Below are 23,001 nucleotides of genomic sequence, written 5' to 3' on the forward strand. Positions count from 1 at the left end.
CCGGATCCGACTTATATCAGACCCTATAGGGTTAAGGTTTGTGGAAGCCCCATTAGAATCTGGGTTGAACCTAAAGGGTCCGATTAAAATCTCTGTTTCGACTAAGATCAGTAGTTTTTAATGTAAAAAAGATAAAAAATTTATATTTTACTGGGTATGGTTCAGATTTGGTTCATGTAAACCTTATAAGATACGGATATGGTTTCTCTTACGGTGGATCGGATTGAACACAAGTCCAGACTCGGTATCATCATCTCAAATCAGGTCTGGATCTGGTTTCACTTGAGTCTGAAACAGACCCGATCTATTGACACCCCTATTTGTGGGGGACGAGGGAGTTTTTTTGGTGGGTGCATACGGATATGCACGATGAATTAAGTTTGATCCAATCTAAATCCGAATTCTGGGCACTGGATTGGGCTGTCAGCTGGTCGAGTGTCCAACCCGTCATGGCGCATCCAAAACGCATCCAAATAACGAGTTACTGGATTTGGGTTCGGGTTTGGGTTCAGGTTTTGCTGGGTCAATAAAATGAAATTCTAAACCCAAGTTTATATAGTTTCAGAAGCTTACATTTACTAAAAATGCATATAAAATGCTTGGATCGGGCCAGATATAAAATATCATAATCCAAACCCAATAATCAGCATCTTTTATACCCATTCCCAACAAAAAATCAGGTTGCGTCATCCCATGAGGACTCCACGGTCTTTATGCAATTTGTGGACGGTGAGAATGCCAAATCATTTTCTTTAAAGTGATTTAGTATATCACCTGATCTGCTCTCATTTTTCACACAGACGTTTGTTTCACAAGCCCTATTTCCTATGAAAGGCATTTTTGTGTTCTGTGGTCGGTGATTTCATTTTCACCAATTTTCAAGTAGCAGAGGAAACAAAAACACCCATAAATTCCAGAAGAAGGAAATAAAAAGGAGGAGGAAGAAGAAGAGGAGCATCAAAGAGAAGGATGGCTGCAGCACACTGCCTCCGTTCTCGAGCCCGCGATCTCTTATCTCGGCCCCTGAGGGAGATGGGTTTGAGCCCCCTGGCCGCCTCCCTACGAAACCACCACGAGCCGACTCCCCGCGGGTTCCACCACGGCGCGACCAGCAACCTTTGGGGCGCCAACAACCGAGCAATCGGCATCGAGCCCAGCAATCAGGTCCTCTCCCCCTCCCTTCGCTTCATTTCTCGATGTCTTGAACGAATGGTCTTCTGATCGACGGTTTCCCGATTCTGGAATCTGTTATGTGTTCGTTTATCTCCGAATTCGATTCCTGATCGGTTCGTATTTGGTGGATGTGTATCGTTTTTTTCTCCCCAGTTTGACGGTTTTTAGATGCACCCACTTGTTAAAAAGACTAGGATAAACCGGGATGTCCTTATTTGGCAGAGGTGTAGTTTTTGTTTCAGTTGGGTGGTGTTTAAATCTATCCACTTATCCAGGAAAGTGGGGTAATTGGGTTTTTGCATCATGGTTTATGATGTAAATATCCCCACTTTTTTTCAGGCTTTGGATTGACAGGCTGAATCTGTTGTTGCTTTTATCTTCGATTTCAATTCCCAATTGTTTTGTATTCGGTGGAGGTGTGTATTGTTGTAAATTTCAGTTTTGTGGTCTTTGGTTGCACTCACTTATCCAGAAAACTAGGAGAATTTTTTTCCACCTGTTATTGTTTAGATTTTAGAATGCAGATGTCCCAACTTGTTCCAGTTTTCAGGTTAAGAGGCTGAATCCAAGCACCCCCTTAAGTTTGTAATTGGTTTGTGGTTGTCTGCTGTGAATGATGATAGTGTTGGATTGAGGCTATCGAGCCCGTGAGATGTGTTTTTCCTTTTTGTTTCACTTTAGGAAATGTTAAGAAAGGAGACGAGACATTAAAAGAGAATAATGAATGTGCAAATGGTCGGAAGTCTGCGTGTTTGATGAGGCCGTTGATTTACCATTAATGATTTGTGAGTACCTTAGTTACTGATTTGCTCACATGTGGGGTTTGTATGTATCAAGAATTTGATGGAAATTGTGCAAGTTCCTAGCAAAAGGTTATGCGCTTTGATGAGTTGATGTCATCATTATAACTGCCATGTGCGAATGCAACTTGATTAAAAGATTATGATGCACATGGTGAATGGCTAGGTGCAGCATTTGGAGGAACCTGTGAACTGCACTTGCTTCTGGATAGATGTATGGGACAGAGGCCCAAACAATGAATAGATAGGTCTGGGCGGTGTAAGTAACATGAGGGCTTACTGTCCATTAGAACGAGTACTTTTCCACTTAGTGAATGAGGTTAGAGGACATAGGTTCCAAGCTCGATGCATTGTATCTTGAAGAGAAAGAAAGAATGTTGTCATGCCAGTATCTATATTTGCAATGCATTCCATGTGATCACTAAGGTAACAGTAGTGGTATAAGATTGGCTCAAAGGAGAACCTAAACAAAATAGATTTTTTTAGTAGGATAAATCAGCTAAAAGGGAATATTTGCGTGAAAATGGAGAGCTTGGGCAACATTCAACAAATCATGACACTTATGTTCGATAACCCCATTTTTTTGTATCATTGATACAAAACTGTGTTGATGATTGATGTCTTTATGATGACGATATGATTCCATATCATTTGAAAAATATTTAGATCAATTATCGTTTCAAAAGTTTCGAACGTGAATATCAAATTGAATTTTGACCATGGAAACAAAGCATTGAACATGAGTATATGTTTCAGATTTGTATCACATTAAATACACCCATCTCCCGATTTCACAATGAATCAATTGTAAAGTAGCAGATGTAGAGATAGAACTATTTGAAAATGGTACCTTAGTTTGCTTAGTTAGAGGACAAATAAAACGTTTATTGACAAATACACAATCATCAACGTTATTTAATGTAATTAAGTCTCATAGTCTATTATTGGACAAATGACTAAGATGACAATGCCAAAGTTTTGATGAACAAAGAAAAACAATATTTAAAGCAACATCATCGACATTCATTTCAATAACCCTAGAGTTTGTTTTGTCGCTCCAATCATCTTGTTTGAGATTGAGTCTTAAAACACACATAAACCTTCATTAAATATAACAATGTATTTTATGTCATAATAGATTTTGTTAACTGATATGAGATTGAGAAGGAAGTTGGGAGCACGTAAGACATTAGATAAAAACATATCAGGAGATAAAAGTGTAATGAACCAAGAGTGCACAATCACAATGCCAACTAAGGGCTACACAAGTGCACAAATATGCCATGGGCTCTAATGGACCTATGACAATCTCATAAAAGAGATATACAAAAGCACGAATTCAACAAGTGCACAAAGGTACAAAATCCACAAGAGCACAATATAAAAATAGATTTTGTATTAACACACAAAATTCTTTAGAAAAAACATATTTTACAGAGGGGCATGCCTTGAAGGGGTCCTTTTGAATTGACATAATAAAAAAACAAAAATAAAGAAAACAAAAAAGACTTTACAGTCCTTATTAGATTGTATTAAATTACATATTATTAAATGCCCAAAATACTCTTGATATACGTATATTGTATAAATATACGTATATCAATTAGGTATAAATATATACACAATATTTTAACACTCCCCCTCAAACTGACGGTGAAAACATCGAAAGTTTGCTAAAAAGATACAAAAATCTTGGTAGAGAAAGAGCTTTGGTAAAGAAGTCTGCAATTTGAAACTCGGACTGAACATATGGTAAAGTAATAGTCTCTTTCAAGTATTCTTCTCGAATATAGTGACAATCCTTCTTAATATGTTTCGTTCGCTCATGAAATGTGTAATTACTGGCTATATATATGACACTTTTGTTATCACAACATAATTTTGAAGGTTCTGAAACATCAACACTCATATATGAAAGTAATGATTTCATCCACACGACCTGGGTTATTGTTGTAGTCATCGCCCTATACTCAGCTTCCGTAGAAGATAAAGATACTTTCTGTTATTTTTTGCATCGCCAAGAAATGCGGGAATCACCTACAAAACACACAAAAACCTGTAGTTGAGTGACGGTTATTGGGATCTCCTCACTAGTCAGAATCAGTATAAGCAATAAGATTTAAAGATGATGAAGAAGATAAGAATAACCCTTTAGATATAGTTTTTTTGGTGTATCAAACTATTCTTAATACGACACGCATGTGAATTGATGTAGGAGCATGTTGAAACTGACTTGCAGTATATATTGCTTGTACAATGTCTAGCCTGATAATAGATAAGTACATTGATGATTCGATAAGTTGGCTATAAGGAGTTGGATCATCTAATAAAACTTCGTTATCAGCTCTTATTTTAACATTTATCACTTCAGGAGGATCAACATATTTTGTGTTTGTGATTCTCGAACGTGCAACAATATTAGCTGCAAACTTGATTTGAGACAAAATGTACCCTCTTGACAAGTATGCTACTTCAATTTCTAAAAAATATCTTAAAAAACCAAGGTCAATCATATCAAAAGATTTTTTAAGCATAATTTTAATTTATTCAATTTCCTTATGATCATTCTCAGTGATGATTATATCATCAACATACAAAGCAGAATGATAAGTGAGGTACTTGTAAATCTTACAAAAAGTGCAGTGTCAGTATAACATGATTTAAATCTAAGTTTCAACTCAGTTTCACTAAACCGATCATATCATGCTTTAGGAGCTTGTTTAAGCCATATAAAGTTTTTTGAAGATGAAGAACCATTCTATTTTCAATAGTCAGACCAGGGGGAGGATTCATGTAAACTTTTTCATTTAAATTTTTATTTAAGAAAACATTCTTAATATCTAACTGATATATAGGCCATTTTCTAATGGATGCTATGCAACTGGAGCCCTAACTGCAGTCATGCGACCTACTGGAGTAAAAAAAAATTCATAATCTATTCCTTATTCCTGGAAATGTTCTTTTGCAACTAATCTTGCTTTATATCTTTTTAGGAACTCGTCACTCTTTGTTTTAACTTTAAATACCCATCTGCATCCTATTGTCTTCTTTTTCTTAAGAAGAGATTTGACTGCCGAATTATAGGCCTTTTGTAATGCATCTAATTCTATTTACATAGCTTTTACCCATTTTTTTATGTTTTTAGCTTCTTTGTAGTTAGATGGTTCATGATATGAATGAATTGCTAGAAGACAAGCCCTATAATTTAAAGAAAAAGATTCATAGGAGACAAACATAATTGGATGCCTATGTATCCGTTCAAATCTTCTAACACTAGATTCTTCAACATTTGTTGGTTGACTATACGTTTCAAAAGTACATGGATGCTCTCCATTATCTGAATGCGCTCCATTATCTCGTCTAGAGTATTATAAGAGGTTATGAGTTGATTCTCTTTCTTCACTTGGTCCATTAATAGACTCAAAATTATCAATATCATTATTATCAATAATTTTATTATTTGATTTAGGTAACAAATCAAATAAGAAGTTATATTCGGATTCTTCCTTAGGTTTTCCAAGATCAAATCTATTTTCATTTTCAAAAAAATTTACATTTCTAGATTTATAAAATTTATCATTTGTTGGATCATAGATTCAACAACTTTTTTTATTTTTGGCATATCCAAGAGAAACACATTTTATAGCTTTAGGAAAGAATTCGTTATATTTTTTAAGAAACACAAAGCATTTACATTCAAAGACCCTTAGTCATTTCAAATTCAGAGAGATTTTAAAAAGATTTTCATTAGGGGATTTGTTTTCCAAAGTTTGAGAAGGCATTCTATTTATTAGATATATCGCTGTGAGAGCGGCTTCAACCCAAAAAAAAATTGAAATTTCTTTTGAAATGAGTAGGGTCTTAGTCATTTCAATAATATGACAGTCCTTTTTTTCGAAAATACCATTTTGTTAGGAGGTCCTAGGACAAGATCTTTGGTGTAAAATGCCATGAGTTTTTAGATAGAATTGAAATTCATTTAAAAGAAACTCTCCCCCTCAGTCGGAGCGAAAGATTTTAATATTAGTTTTAAATTGAATTTTAACGAGATTATAAAAATTTTGAAAGCACGAAAAAACTTCTGATTTGAGTTTAAGGAAGTAGATTCAAGTATGTCTACTAAAATCATCTATGAATATAACATAATATGAATAACCACCTTTTGACATAACAGGAGCGGGACCCCATACATCCAAATGCACTAATTCAAAGATTTCATTAGTCAAGGGAGTTCTAGATCCAAAAGGCATCATTTGCATTTTTTCAAGTATAAAATCTTCACTTACGAATTCTTTATCCTTACAAAATTTTTTCAAAAATGAAAAATAAGATAATTTGGATATACTTGGGTGTCCTAATCTTTTATGCCAAAGATCTAAATTAATGTCTTTGATATGATTACAAAAAGAGTTTTTGGATAAACATAAGGAATCCATATATTAAAGATCGCCTCTTCTATGGCCTTGCCCAATCAGCATCCCTGGCTGGAAATCTTGTACCCAACAAGCTTTAGATGAGAAGAATACTTTATACCCATAATCAAAAATTTGAGATACCGAAAAAAGGTTTAAATCTAATTTTGGAATAACCGCCACATTTGGAACAATTTTTTTTTTTAGATATTGTTGAGGTTTCTTATACTTTTAACTTTCAAAGAAGTACCATCAGCAGTTGATACACATGAAAAATATGAATTAGTATAATCGGATAATAGAAACTCATTATGAGTCATGTGAAAAGAGGCTCCAAAATCCAAAATCTAAGAAGACTTACCCAGAGGAGAAGAAGAGGACATGGCGGCACTGGATGTAGAAAGAGTGGCTTTAAGAATTTGTGAGACGGCCTCCGCTATTTGGGCAATTGTTAAATCATTGAAGTTGTCCCCTTTCTTTGATTTTTGAGGTTCTTCACTTACGACGACCACTTTCTTGAGCTTGGGACAATCCGGTCTTATATGCCCCGGTTCTTTACAATAATGACGAGTAATTTTACCTTTGTATCCTCCCCGATTATGTCCTTCTCCATTGAATTTTCTTTCAAAGTGAGGTGGTTTATAAGTTTTTACAAAATTTTCAGGTCTTGTTACAGCAAGAACTTCATCATTAGACTTGTGCATTTCTAGTCTTGTTTTTTCTTGACAAATTTGAGCAAGAGCCTCACTTATAGAAGGAGTCGAAGTCTTATGAAGCAAGGAGGACCTAACTTGCTCAAATTCCGGTCGGAGACCGTAAAGAAAAGAGAAAATATCTTCTCTTTCAACTTGTAATTTTCTCATTTCAATAGCTGGACCTTCCTATTTTAGTTCTAACATAGTTAGTTCATCCCAAATATAAGATAAAATACCATAAAAGTCTCTTACATTTTTATCTCCTTGTTTTATATTATGTACCTTATTTTGAAGATAATATAGCTTAGTCATATCTTTTTGAATAAAGGTGCTTTTTAGTAAGATTCATACATCACATGCCCTTTTAAATTTGATGATGTTGGTGGCGATCTTGAACTCCATGGAATTCATGAACCATGAGAGAATTTAAGCATTGCTAGCTTCCCAATCCTTCAACTTGTTTTGGTATTCTTGCAAAGCTTTTTCTTTTTCTTCTTCGGATAGGGCTTTGACTTAATCTCCTTCTCTTCTTGTTAATTTAAGTTGAGGTTCATTAGTGGTTCAACTAACAAACCCCCAAAGCTTTTTACCTTTGATGTGATTTTTTATAGCGATCGCCCATATCAAATATTTGTTTTCATTGAGCTTGTATGAGGTGACGGAGGCAGAATCACTTTCAACCATAATGAACAAGACTTGTGTTTGAGGACTAAAGATTTAAGAGCACCACCACAAGGAGAGTAATACCAAGATAGCTTTCACCACTTCAAGAGCCTAGCTTTGATACCATGTAATGAAACAAGAGTACACGATCACAATGCCAACTAAGGGCTACACAAATATACTATGGTCTGATGACAATCTCATAAAAGAGATATACAAAAGCACGAATTCCACAAGAGCACAAAGGAACAAAATCCACAAGAGCACAATATAAAAATAGATTTTGTATTAACACACAAAATGCTTTAGAAAAAGCATATTTTACATAGAGGAGTGAGGCTCTATTTACATGCCTTGGAGGCAGTCCAACAGTCCTCTTGAATTTACATAATAAAAAAACAAAAATAAAGAAAACAAAAAGACTTTACAATCCCTATTGGACTATACTAAATTACATATTATTAAATGCCTAAAATACCCTTGATATATGTATATTGTATAAATATACATATATCAGTTAAGTATAAATATATACACAATATTTTAACAAAAAGAACATTTATGATATGAAAAACCAAAGTGGTCATCCCATCGGGTAAACCAATGGGAGGACAAGAAGCTGGGATAACTGATATAAAATTAAATAATGAATGGGTCATATGATTGGTGGAACCTGTATGTATGACTCAAGACTGGGAAATGAAAAGAAGAGTCGAAGGATTGGGAATGTGACATGCTAAGTTCAAATGTGGACCTTGGTTACCTTGGGATATGAAGGATAAGAATATTTGATATTGCTCTTGAGCTATGTCACATGGGTGCGGATGCGGGAGCGGGTGCGGGTGCGGGGATGTGGCACTTCCAAAAAACCCGGGTGCGGAATATATATATATATATATATATATATATATATATATATATATATATATATATATATATATATATATATATATATATATATATATATATATATATATATATATATATAGACTTATAACCAGTTTTTGTTGGTGTGTTTGTTTGAAGACTTGTTACCCACGTTCTGCTTGTTGTGTACTTTAGCGCAACGAGACAAAATTGATGAACCGAAAGGATTGGCAATCTGATCGACTCAGACTGTTGTGTTTTGCTGACTGTCATGATTCAATCATGTCTGAAACTCCCTGGTCTTCACGAAAAAAAAATATAAGTGAAAGGTTTGATGTGGTTTGTTGGAGAGAGAGTCTTCACGAGGCCTACGGCTCCACCGCCACTACCACGCCACTGCCTAGGGTTCTTCAAATTTCATTTTATATACAGTTGCACACAGATCTTCGGTTTGGACTCTGGATGACAGCTAAAAGAAATTTATTGGATTTGACATGTGGAAAACAGAGGTCTATACCAGGCTACGGCTAGAGCACCCATCTCGTCAGGAGAAAAGTGAATACTAATAGCCACCAAGGCTACCACCACCATTATCATTTATTATGGAGAGAGAAAATCCTTGACGAAGAAAGATCTGGATGGTTGAAGGATAAAGACTTCAAAAGGCTCTTGAATTTTGGTTTTAATTTTTGAGGAAGATGGATCATCATTTCCAAGTTAACAGTATGTTTTCCAACATTGTGAATTCATTGTTTGGAGGCAGGAATAGCATGGGATGCCAACAAAGCTCGTCAGATGTTGTGGACACAAGTGCCCCTTTATAAAACAAGAGCAGCAGCAACAAGCAGGCATCCACGCTTCGGTTGTTCCGTCCTTTCATTCTCTCATCACTACCTGCAGGGATCCAGCAAGGGGTGGGGAGAGGTGAAGAATCTGGAAGTCCTCGTCAGGGAATAGGCAACTCTAAAGAGACAGAAGCTATCAAGGCCAAAATCAAAATCAAAATCCAGCAAGGGGCGGGTCCCGCTGCGTGGTCAGCTGTCAGCAGATTTTTTTTTAAATTCCGCAGCCCATTTCATAGGGCAAAATTTTAAAAAAAAATCAAAAAATTGGACCAAAATGACCCTGGGTGCGGTCAACGCACCCAGGGTCGGGTTGACTGCACCCGGTGCCGCACGCGCACCCGCATCGCGTCGCATCGACACGGGTGTGGCACCTGTCTGGCCGAATCCCTATGACATAGCTCTTGAGTGAACTGGGGAACCATTCAGCTATCCCAACCACTCCTCCCGTTGGTTGACCCGATGGGATGACCACTCTTGTTTTTCATATCGAAGATGTTCTTCTATCTTCTAATACATCTTTATCTAATGTCCTATTTGTTCCCAACTTCTGTTTCATTCTCATATCAGTTAAAAAATTCTTTATGACTTAAAATGCATTATTATATTTAATGAAGGCCCATCGGTGTCTCAGGACCTAATTTTGAAGCGGACGATTGGAGCGGGTAAGATGCAAAACAAGTTATACGTTATTGAGATAAATGGTGATAATGTTGTTTTGAATGCTTCTTCTCTTTCCATATCAAAATTTTGACATTTTTATCTTGGTCATTTACCTAATAATTGACTTCGAGACTTGATTAAATTAAATAAGATTGACGATTGTGCATTTATCGAAAATGTTCTATATGTCATCTTGCTAAGCAGACTAAGCTACCATTTTCATAGTTCTATTTCTATGTTTGCTCCTTTCAAATTAATTCATTGTGATATATGGGGACGATATCAAACGTTGTCCTTGTTGAGAGCACATTATTTCCTGACCATTGTCGATTTTAATCGATCTACATGGGTATATTTGATGTGATACTAATATGAAACATATACCCATGTTTAATGCTTTATTTCATGGTCGAAAATCAATTTGATACTCATGTTCAAAAATTTTGAAGCGACAATGAATCTGATTTTTTTAAAATAATATGCAATAGTATCTTCGTCATAAGGCATCAATTATCATCATAAATGTGTATCGACGCCACAACAAAAATGGGGTCGTCGAATGTAAGCATCTTGATTTGTTGAATGTTACCCAAGCCCTTTGTTTTTAAGCAAATATTCCTTTAAAAAATTGTGGGGAATGTGTTTTAATGGCTATTTATCTTATCAATAGGCTTCGTGTACTCCTTTGTCAGGAAAAACTTTCTATGAAGTTTTGCATAACAAACAACCACAATATAATTACCTTATAATGTTTGGTTGTCTTTTTTATGCACACAACATTCATTATATGCACAAATTTGTTTCTTGTGCTCGACAATACATTGTTATAGAGTACCCATATGGCCAAATTGGACACAAGTTGTATGAACGTGACAACCATGTCGTTTTTATTAGTTGGGACGTAAAGTTCCATGAAAGTGAGTTCCCATTTCATGAATAATATGCTCTAGACAAGGACAATAATATTGTTCTCCCATTACCCATTTCAAAATCATCAACTATGGATTTTCAAAAACCCATCCAAAATCCAAATCTAAGTCTTATTAAGAATATATATTCAAATTCCATCTATGATCCAATCCAAGATCCAAACTCAAATTCACATTCAGATTCATCCCAACTAGGGGTCAGCAACATGCCAGCCCGATCAAAGTCTGGCCCATCAATTGACGGGCCAGGTCTAGGCTCGGTTTAAGCCGGCCCATTGAAAAATCTTTGGCCCACGGCCCGTGGTCCTAATTGGGCCGGGTCGGGCCAACAAGAAACCCAAGTCAGGCGTTCACTTAGGCAACTATCACAACCAAGTTATCTCAAGGACTACAAGTGTTACGTCGCAACGCCTGTTTGGCAATCGGATTGCTTGAGTGATAGTGTTAAAAGGTACTCTTCATCCTCTTAGCTAATTCCTTTGTTATGAAAAGTTTTTACAGTCACCTGAAACTCATAACCAAAAGCTTTCACTCAAGCGACTATGACAACGAAGGCCCGTGCATTATAAGAAAGTAATACTTGGATGATAACTAATTTACTTGCAAGAAAGCAACTAATTGGTTGTAGATGAATCAAAAAAGTCAAATATGGATATGATGTATCAATTGAGTGTTATAAAGCTCGGTTAGTTGCTAAAGGGTATATCAAAATTGAAGGTCTTGATTGCCATGAAACATTTGTCCCGGTTGCTAAGCTCATCAATGTAGGATGTTTGGTTTCCATAGCTGCAATGCACAATTGATGTCTATTTCAAATAGACGTCAACAACGCCTTCTTGCATGGTGACTTAAACAATGAAGTGTATATAAAATTGTTACCGAGATTTGCTCGACAAGGGGAGCAACTAGTTTGTTGCTTAAATAAGTCCATCTATAATTTGAAGTAGTTATCGTGAAACTGATTTTCAAAATTTTCTTACTTCATTTAAGCAAATCAGATTCATCTTGTATTATTCATTATTTTCAAGGATAAGCAATGACATGCATATTTGTACTCGCCTATGTAGACAATACCATCATTGCAAGAGACAATATCAATCACATTGAGGCTTTGAAATCATTTCTTAATGACAAATTTTGTCTTAAAGATTTGGGTCTTCTTAAAAATTTTGTGGGGCTCGAAGTGGCTAGATCGAAGCATGGGATTTTTCTTTTGCACTGCAAATACACGTTGGATATATTAGAAAACATGTGATATCTAGGGGTCCAACCTGTTGATTTCCCTTTGGAACAAAAATTGAGACTTACCAACAATGATGGAGATCTACTTCGTGATGCCAGCCAATACAGACGTTTGATTGGTAGGCTTATTTATCTTACCATCACACATCCTGACATAGTCTATGCTATACATAAGCTTAGTCAATTCATGAGCCAACTGAGAATGCCTCATATGGATGCAGCCTTGTGTCTCCTGCGTTATCTTAAGGCCACACCAGGACATGCTATTTTGTTGTCTTCATCAAGTGAATTACAAATTTTTTGGATATTGTGATTCAGATTTGGCTGCTTGTCCAAGGACCAGACGTTCCACATCAAGTTATTGTACGGTGATAAAAGATAGCCCCATTTCATGGAAATCCAAAAGGCAAACCATGGTTTCAAGGTCATCGGTAGAAGCAAAATATCAATCTATGACTTCTGCAAGTTGCAAACTCACATGGTTAAAATATTCATTGAATGACCTTGGAATTCAACATCCCCAACCCATGATTTTATATTGTGATAATCATGCAACCCTCTATATCACTGCTAATTCGTTTTTTCATGAGCGTAGTAAGCACATCGAAATAGATTGCTACATCATACGAGACAAGGTGCAGAGTGGCTTAATTCAAACTCAATATATTGCCGCTTTAAATCAATGTGCAGATATTTTTACCAAGGTGCTGGGACGTGATCAATTTGCCAAGTTAAAAGGCAAGTTGGGCATACTAGATTCCCATGCTCCAACTTAAAAGGCAAGTTGGGCATAGTAGATTCACATGCTCCAACTTGAGGGGAAGTATTTGAATTACATGAATTACACGAATTACACTTGGTAATTCATTTATGGTAAATGTTGTAAAATATGGCAAAATGTTATAGTAAATTTTCAATTTTCCAAGGTAAATCCATGATTTTGATTGGTTATGTCCTTTGGATCCATGCTATAGCTTTGAGACTCAATGAATTGGCTAGTGTTCGATTGCCAAGGATTACATTTGATATATAAGACTGCTTCTACTTTCGTTATATGGTTTGGATAATCATGGATTGTACATCCCTTTGTTCTCTTGAACGGAACTCATGGTAAGATATTGATAATATTGTGATTTTATGCCTTGTGAATGCTTTATGTAACATATGAACATCAAAGGAAATTTCGAAAAAATGCATCTAGCTTTTAGGCGATAATAAAAAATGCACCTAACTTTTGAAAAATGTGCACACACCTAAGTTTTTTCTCTGTTATCGCAAAAGGAACTTCCATCAAGATAATTTAGGTTTGTTAACCCAAGTTTGGTTATGAAACTAAATTTACCACTCTCTCTCACCAATTGTTTATCGCTGATCCATCTAAGCTCCTGTAACGACATGCTGCCTCCTTCAACTGCGTCAACGTAACAAGGCCACTGTTAGAGCTGTTGCATTATAAAACACTCCTTGGCATGTCTACCTGCAGGTCATGAAGTCAGTTCAGCATTTTTATGTTTTGAGAAAACAAGGACTCTCTCTCTCTCTCTCTCTCTCTCTCTCTCTCTCTCTCTCTCTCTCTCTCTTTCTCCCCATAGTGGCTGATTCTCACAAAATAAATGAAACACAAGGCCTGATTTTTATCCAGATATCAAATCCTAAGATGGCCAAATCCTTTGCTAGCTTTATATGGCCTTATGTTCGGATGCCGTGGAATATGTGCCTTTTAGGGTTTTCTCTCATTGAAAAATTTAAATTAATCCAACCAAGAGTTGCAACCAATCACCCAATCTATTCTTTGTTTCAACAAGTCCAGTCCCATACTTGGACCTATGTTCAGTAGTATGTCTTGATAAACATAGCGACTCAAACATGAACCCAACAAACATGCAAGAAGCTCGAACACAATCATGTATGATTGCAATGTAGTTAATGAAGCATAATTAAGTGCAACAATGGTCTAATCCCATAGTCCATCTAAGGATTAGAAATTTCGATCAAAGTCCAGAAGAAAGGAAAAGAAAACTTAATGCATTAAAAACATAATCATTTGGATGTACTCAAATTTGATAAAAAGAAGAAAAAGTGAGCACCGATAAACCAAAAAGGGAATTACCAGAGTGGTGATTGACTGAGAACAAGTTGGAAGCACTTCATAGTGCAAGAAATATTGAACCAGTGCTCATATAGAGAACTTGTGACGTTGCCTACTCCAACCACAACTTGTGGCACCCCTTGCTGACAAATTTAGGTTTTCACCTGTTATCATTGAGCATGATGACAAATTTATGCATCAAAATGAGTCAATGCGTCCTCAGGAGAGTCTAAAAGGCTCATATCTTGGAGAACACACCATTTGCTGTCATTTACTCCTTGTAGTTTTGTTGAATCCATCCATTGTAATATCTTAATATGTGAAAGAGATAAAGACATTCAAAATTTTTCCATTAGTTGAAGTGTTGTAAGAACCATCTATAGTAGACCATTCTCAAGTGATAATCAAAAGTGTGATGCATTCAAACTTGTTCCACCAAAGTCATCAAAAATTTCAGATGGCTTAAGTGGAATCAATGATACTTTATTGAAGACAAACAATTCCAGCTTTCGGGCATACAAACTGATCGACTTTTATTGGCTTCTAACTGATACATGTCCAACTTTTATTTATCTTGCTCACCTATTTTGCTATACTTATTTTACTTGTAATGTGACTTTTGTTTTCCTTAAAAATATCATTCCATCCCATGGCCCATATAAATTGATCATTTACAAAGCATTTCCTTTATATGTTAATATAATAGATAATATTCGGCTGAATAATAATTTTCTTTGAATGCCTGCTTTGAAAGTCATTGGTGGTTATACATGCTTATACAACATAATTGGTAAGCAGAAAAACAGTTATATGAAACCATTCTCATCTATTGTCTGAAGTCATGGAAAGTGGACCTCCTTCACAGCTTTAGCATTCCTTTTATGAGCCATCTGGCTAATTCTATGTGTGGAGGATCAATATTGCTTCTCAGCTTTGTCTCTTTAAATTTATTGTTCATCGCATGGCTTGACACTCTGGTTAGTTAGTTTTCATTTTTTTAATGATTTATCAAAAACTTTCTATGGCCTTGACCATAGCAGCATTCCTCATGTTGAAAATTACTGGTCAGAAATTTTCATGATATATCATTAATTTTTTATGCAACTTTCCAGCTATTTTTATGTGGTAGTATATCCAAAAATTTGATTTGTCTTATAGTTGTTTAAAATCGTGCTGCATAGTGAATTTAAAATTTTACTTAATTATGTGCTTACCTCTATTTTTGGTATTTAATCAGGTTTACTCAAAGGCATAAACGTTCTTCTTTTAGTTTGGGTTTTGGGATACATCTAAGTTTCTAACAAATCCATGACTGTTAGGGTTCCTAGCCACATCTTGAAATGCTTTGCAACCTTGAGTTTCTTCCTTCTGAGGAGTGCTTTATTTGCTTTTCATTATTAAACATCTCTATTTGACATTTACGTTTAAAAAGGGATTTTAAATTGAATGATTATGTGGTTAAACTTGTTGAAGGTTGCTGCTGTGCTATCTTTACAAGGTGGACATAGATATGGGCTTTCATTTGGCTCACGATTTTACTCTACAAGCATAGGTACAGAATTTTTTTCTCTCACATAAATTATTTGAATCCCTGTTGTTTTTGTCTCTGCAGACATGACATTTTAAGGTGACCTGCCTTCTGTTGCAAAATATCTTCATCAAAGTCGAATACATTATTGATACAAATCCAACTAGATGCTTGTTTAGTCTATGATAAGAAAATACCAAGAGGACATGGTGATGCTAACTCTTTGAAAGTTTGAATGTTTTAAGTTAGAGAAATATTGGAAAAACTGTTCACATCATGTGTGTTTTATCAAGTTGTGCAAAAGCGGGTTGAATCATGTAGGAACCTGTGTTTGAGAAACATTTTTGCATGAGTTATATGACACACTCCACGAAGCAAGCTTGAAAAATTGTGTAAGTGGTTACAGGTTTTGATATAACCTGTATCTTAGTTTTAGTCTATTTTCTTTCCTTCATGTGACAGAAAAGGAATACTTGATCATTCAGTATTGGATAATAGGTCAGAAAAAATGAAAGAGGGGGAAGGGGTGATGAGTTACCAACCACAATAAACTTTAGCAAATAAAAAATCACAATTTTGAAGCTGAGAGAACCCTATAAATAGCACTCTCTTACTGTAGGAATATTTTCTACCATGAGTCCAAAGAATGTAAATTTGATTTATTCTGATTATGGACATGAATAGAGGATTTCCATATTCTTACTTCTGTTGAAGAATCTTGTATTCTTTCAAGCCATCTAAACCACCAAGATGCAAAGAGCAACTACACATGCCATAACCTATTTTTCCGTACTAATTCTGACCTAGCCAAATTAAGATCATGCTCGTGTTCTCTTCACGTAATTGATGGGTTTTCATGTCATTGATGAGATAAAAAATTGGCTACCACATAGGAAAATTTTAATTTACATTAAATGGACATAAAAAATGATTTCTTGCATAAATATCTCAAAGAAGTGTACATGGAGCAACCTTCTAGTTATACTCAATGAGATCCACAAAAGAAAGTGATTTGACTCAAAGATGACTATATATAGCCTGGTTGTCCCATCTCATGGGTTTGTTTGTAGCATTTTTGGTTATCCATTATTTATTTCAGCTAGGTTACATGGCATAATGTTATCTTATTAATATGTGGATGACATCATGATTATTAGTAGCAGTAAAGGTCATATTTCGCAGGCATTTTTTTTTTTGCAGGAATAGTTCCAAATGGTATTTTTGGGATCACTGCATCACTTTCTGGACATTGAGGTTTACAAGAGGGCTAATTTCATGGCTCTCACACAGCACAACTATGCACTTGACCTACTCAAGCATACAAGTATGATTAATTGCAAACATATGCAAAGCCCTATAACCTTAAGGATTAGACTGAGAGACGATGCTGGAGAGTTGCTGCAGCATCCCAAGGAGTACAGAAGTGCAGTAGGTGCTTTCTAGTACTTAAGTTTCATAGACCCACTATAGTTTATTCCATGAACCCGTGTCATAGTTTATGCACTCGCGTGGAACCTCCCATCCAGATGCAGTTAAGAGGCTTTTGGTTTATATTGGAGAGACCTCCACTGGGAGACTTATGTATAGACAATCTTCATTTGTTTCAAATCAGCCCAGCTCACCATTATAACATATTTTGATATTGATCAGATTGGAGATTCCAAAACAAAGAGGTCAGTTTCAGCCTTTCAGGATACTGTGTCTACGTGAATGAACATCCAGTTTCTTGTAGTAGCAGGAAAAAAAACTATGGCCAGATTTTGAACAGAAGCTGGATATTATGCATTTATGACAGTTTAAGTTCTGTGGATTGACATTTCCTTCTGTCTTTGTAAATCTATACTTTATTGTGCTAAACGCAATGCTATTTCTATCTCTAGGGTTCTTGTACAATATAATAAATAAGACAAACCAAACATATTGAAATAGATAAACACTTTGTTCAATAGAAGCTTAAGAAATTGAGCCAAAGTTCTTTGGTACTAAACTGCAAGTTGTTGATATCATGATTCATGACTAAAACCCTAGCTCCTATTTGACATAACTTCATTAAAGGCAAACTCTTGGTGTCCTTAGATCATGTGTAAGATCGAATATAATTGGCATTTTCTGTATTTTCCACAAGTAATATAGTCATGTTATGTACGTAAACTGTTTTTGTATTTTTTTAGCAATTTAATAATTTGGCATACGGACACCCAAGAGTCCTACTATAAATAATACTCAACATCCCAACTGAATCAGGCCTTGGGACTTTTACCGGCTCTTCATCTCCTCTTTCTCTCTTTGATTCCTCTTCTCTTCTTCTTCATGCCTTCTATGTGCAGCCATTGTCGAACACCAGGTACGTAGTCAGTTCTGACACGTGGCTGCCACTGCAAGGTTCTAATCAATATTATGTTCCTGCGAAGTGAAAACTCAGCTGCATGATAATTAGTCAAGAGAATGAGGGTGTGTGACAGGCAGGGTTGGAAGGGCTAGAAGGAACCGCTGCCACATTGTCTGGTATTTCAAATCATGATACATCAAAAAATGGGATGAAACATAGACTAAGATTATGCTTAGGAGATGAGCTATTTGAGAAACAAATGTGCATAATGGAGGTTACGATTATTGCAGTTGCAGATGGAGTGATGTTATTAGATGGACTCAAGATATCATTAGTTTCTAAATCACATAAAAAGATGCAACATGTGTATAGGGTGGGAGTTGATAATGGTCTTGGTTGTGGCCTTGCACTCCTTTCTCATGCAATAAATCTCTTTACCTTAACAATGCTACCTTTATGGATGTTGCAGACCTGAGAAATAAGCATCTCATGTTACTTGTAGTCATCAGTTAACTGCAAGATCTTGGAATGGTTATGAGTTTCCTGCATTCTTTGTCAGCCATGTATTAGATGTTACAAAGATGTATAACATTCAATATAAAGAGATGAAGGAATATGAGTATAGTTATTTCCAACTAATAGTTATTACTTAAGATGGAGAACAGTACCTGCCTATTTCATTTTTCCACTTTTGTGTTTATCCTGAGACTGCCCTGCTTTGGTTTGGATCAAGAACTATTGCTGCTTGTTGCCTTGGTCAAATGTTTTAGATGTCTTTGTGGGGATTTTTAAGTTTTTCAACTCATCTTTATGTTACCTAAAACTTTAAAGGGGGAAGAATTTGTAGCCGTTTGATCAATTACTGAAATTTATCTTTGTCTTGATTAACTTGCAGACTAAATCAGGTCTAGAGGGATCAGAGTCTTGCAGTCTAAATCAGATCTAGAGGGATTAGAATTCTATGTAGTGATCCACTTCTGATGGCTTTGTAAAATAAAAAAATGTTGCTTTAAAACTAGTCTATGCTTGATGATTTTTGCATGTCACAAGCACAAAAACTGGTTGATGTAAGAAAAATGGAAGGTCCAGCATAGGTCTTTGAAATTGTCTTTGTCTATGCGAGCTTGATTACTTTTAACATGAAGAGGCTTGTTTCATGGAATTGATTTCTAGATTCAACTGAATTAAAACAATCAATATAATCAGATGTTGAGCCATTGTCATTAATTAGACCTGTAGCAATCCAGGTAGCTATTTTTCTGCCTATCCCCTTGTTAGTTTTGTAGGTCCAGAAATTCATTTGGCCATTTACTTGCCAAGGGACAGTGGGGTTTTGAGTTCAGTTGCCAGTTATACTGCTTAACTCAGCTATGGAGACCTCTCAATCAAATATTTGTAAGCTGCTGCTCAGTGCAATCTGAAGTATCTTCTCATGGAAAGCTCTTGAAATTTATACATATTCGTAGTGTTAAATTTGGTCATCAGTAGCCACGACATCAGGTAGCATCAACATAAGATCGTATCTCAGTATGAATCATGGTACCGTTATCAGTCACAACAATATCTTGGCGATACTATTTCTTGGGCTATTATAGTTTTTCTGTAGATTTTGGAAAGATCTTGGCAAAACAGGAGAAAAGAAAGAAATTTTATTTGTCAAAATATTAGGAAGAAATCTAAATTCATCAATAACATAGAAAAATGTGATCAAAGTAGAATACTTTGTTTATGTTTTTTAAATACAATATGCTGATATTGTTCAATATTGTCCTGAGATTTTCTGATATTTCCTTATATTTTCAATGTGGTGATATTTTGAAAATATCACGATATTCTTTTTCAATTTTTTGAATCTTATAAAAATGCAATTTTCCTGAAATATCACTCATATTTGTGATTATGACATGAATATAAGAAATCTTCTTTTACAAAGCTTTGTTTTAATATTTGAAAGTTGATCAATTGTTCTACCTCAACTCTATATAGTATATAGGTGTTTCAAATTTAATTGCATCAATATCTTATTTGGCATTGTTGCCAGTACCATGGTTGTGTGAAAATAAAAATGTTTCACCACTCAATACGACTGCTTAATCCTGAATTGGCCAGGCATATAGTCAAATGCAGCAGCATTTACTGGGTCTAATGGAAAACATGAGTTCATTCATGCATCATTCTGACAGCTTGGGACTCTGTTCATCTATTGTTGATAGCATGCAGAACTTAGTAGTATGATGGCAAGTAAGGTGTTTATTTAAACTGTATTCTGGTTCCTCTATTTTCTTTTTGATGGAAAACAAAATTTACTACTGGCCTGAATATTAAATTTGACATTGACTTAACATTTCATTGGTACATGTTCATATTTCCTTCCATTACCTTGTTATGGTTGTTTTGAGGATGACTTTGGTTGGTTAGCTCATTGGTGGTAAATATTGTCAGCTCTTACTCTTAGAAGGCTGGATCTTCAGATGCATCTATCTTAGACTAATTTTTATAGGGACAAATATTGAATAATGTAGCAAAAGGATTTTGACTGAGATGCTATATATGTGCATGTTTTTTTGTTGTTGTTTTAGATGACGAGGAAAGAGAGAAACTGGCAAAGGAGATCTCCAAGGATTGGAGTGCTGGTAAAATACTTGATATAAATAATTTTGTTTGTTCCTCTTGCTGAATGTTTACTGATAAAATTGTCTATCTTGCAGTTTTTGAGCGGAGTATAAATACGTTGTTTTTAACTGAAATGGTGAGGGGTCTAATGCTGACACTGAAGTACTTCTTTGAGAAGAAAGTTACTGTAAGTCACTTGGGGCATTTCTACACACTTTTTTTTATACTCTTTTCTTGTATCTGGTGTTGATCATGTGATGGTTTACAAGTTTACTCTTTCTTCAGATTAACTATCCATTTGAGAAGGGACCTTTGAGCCCTCGTTTTCGTGGAGAACATGCACTGCGCCGCTACCCAACAGGAGAGGAGCGTTGCATTGCTTGCAAGCTTTGTGAAGCGGTAGTTCCTTTTTTTTTTGTTTATCTTTTTCGAAAGCAAAGCTTGATTGATGGCTTTATTCAGCTATGCTTACATGAACTGAGTTATATTTTTAGTTACAAATACACGCTGCTGGTGTTTTAAAGTTGGTAGTCTCATTTCTTTTTCTCAAGATGGATTTATTATTTGATCAGATCTGCCCAGCTCAAGCAATCACAATTGAAGCTGAGGAACGAGAAGATGGCAGTCGTCGAACAACCAGGTAGGAGTTCAAGTGTTTCCAAACACTAACATGGGATGGAGTGATCCAATTGATTCAACTGTGGGGTTGCAGGTATGATATCGACATGACAAAATGCATTTACTGTGGATTCTGTCAAGAGGCTTGCCCTGTTGATGCCATTGTGGAAGGACCCAACTTTGAGTTTGCTACGGAGACACATGAGGTGGTGTTTGGACCTTATGTATTGTTCTTTTGATTTCCAGTTTCTGTTCTTTTGTTGGTGGCATTGTGTTAACTTTCCAAACATGCATTGTCGCAGGAGTTGCTTTATGATAAAGAGAAGCTTCTGGAAAATGGGGATAGATGGGAGACAGAGATAGCAGAAAACCTCCGATCCGAGAGTCTGTATCGGTGATGTCAATGAGGACGCATTAACAGTTTACCCGTCACTTAAGAGGATGGGATGAAACATGAAATAAAAGTTTTCCTCTTCTCCTCTAAAGGATCTCTTTTGATGACTTAGTATCTTTGTATTACTTGCACTAACTTGACCATCCTCGTTTTATTTGCCTGCTGCTGTGGTTAAACCTCTGATCTCTCTGTTGAAGAACAAACTACATTTCGTAGTAAAAAGTGCAACATGGTTGTTGGTGTGTGTGTGTGTGTGTGTGTGAGAGAGAGAGAGAGAGTCTGCTACTCAAAATTACTCAATTACGGATGCAGATTGCATGGGTTGGGGTGGACGTCTTACTGACCAGCCCATATCTGTTTAATTGTGTTGGGTAAAGCGGGGCTCGGATTTAGTTTTATGATTTTACATCCGCATCTGAATCTAGCTCTGAATCAGTGTACATCTATCTCCAATTGCATGTAAATTTAGATCAGATCAGGTAAAAGCTTTCTTCATCTTTCTCTGAATCTGATTAAGCTACACCTAATTATATCAAACTCGAGTCTGACCTGTTTAAATACCTACAAAATATATCGTTCTAACCTATGGGAAGCATTGTTTTAGTTTCAAACATGTCATTGCTTAAAATAACGCCTGAATTCTGTATTTTATATAATTTGCAATGTTGATTTTTCTGAAATAGGCTGTCGAACTTGAGACCCTTCAGTTGTGATAAGTGGGATCTAACCATGCAGTTATCTGGTATGCTTATAAATCTTGCTCAACAACTCTTTTTTTGAAAGGCAAGCTGGGGTTAGACAGACCCCTACCAGTTATACAATGATACCATTGAGGTTTGAACTTGCAACGTCCCAACACAACGTGATGTGCACTAGCTGCTCCTACCAGACAAGCGGAGCCCCTGTTGGTAAATCTTGCTCAACAACTCCCCAGATACATATCAGATCGCAACGAAATCTTGCTAAACTCCCCAGGTCAGAAGATTACCACACCTTTTAAGTTTAGATTTTGGTCCAAAAGGGAGGAAAACTGTAAGATTGTGCAGGAATGTTGGCTTCTGAGGATTCGAGGATGCACAATGTTTAGGCTAACAACAAAGCTTGATGCAATTAAGAAACAATTGAAATTATGATCGAAAGGCTC

The 23,001-nt window shown here is 35.8% G+C and overlaps 1 protein-coding gene across 1 annotated transcript; it reads left to right on the forward strand.

Moving 5' to 3' along the window:
- Positions 1-888: 888 nt before the first annotated feature.
- On the forward strand, positions 889-22,079 carry LOC149828920 (uncharacterized). Its single transcript, XM_090017801.1, has 8 exons — positions 889-1,164; positions 15,849-15,927; positions 20,812-20,865; positions 20,941-21,032; positions 21,131-21,244; positions 21,418-21,485; positions 21,558-21,669; positions 21,766-22,079. Exons 1-8 carry the CDS (start codon positions 970-972, stop codon positions 21,859-21,861), a joined length of 810 nt encoding a protein of 269 aa, XP_089873927.1. The 5' UTR covers positions 889-969; the 3' UTR covers positions 21,862-22,079.
- Positions 22,080-23,001: the final 922 nt, after the last annotated feature.

The sequence above is a fragment of the Nuphar pumila genome, chromosome 9 (assembly GCF_984573655.1).
Source record: "Nuphar pumila chromosome 9, dmNupPumi1.hap1.1, whole genome shotgun sequence".
Taxonomy (NCBI): Eukaryota; Viridiplantae; Streptophyta; class Magnoliopsida; order Nymphaeales; family Nymphaeaceae; genus Nuphar; species Nuphar pumila.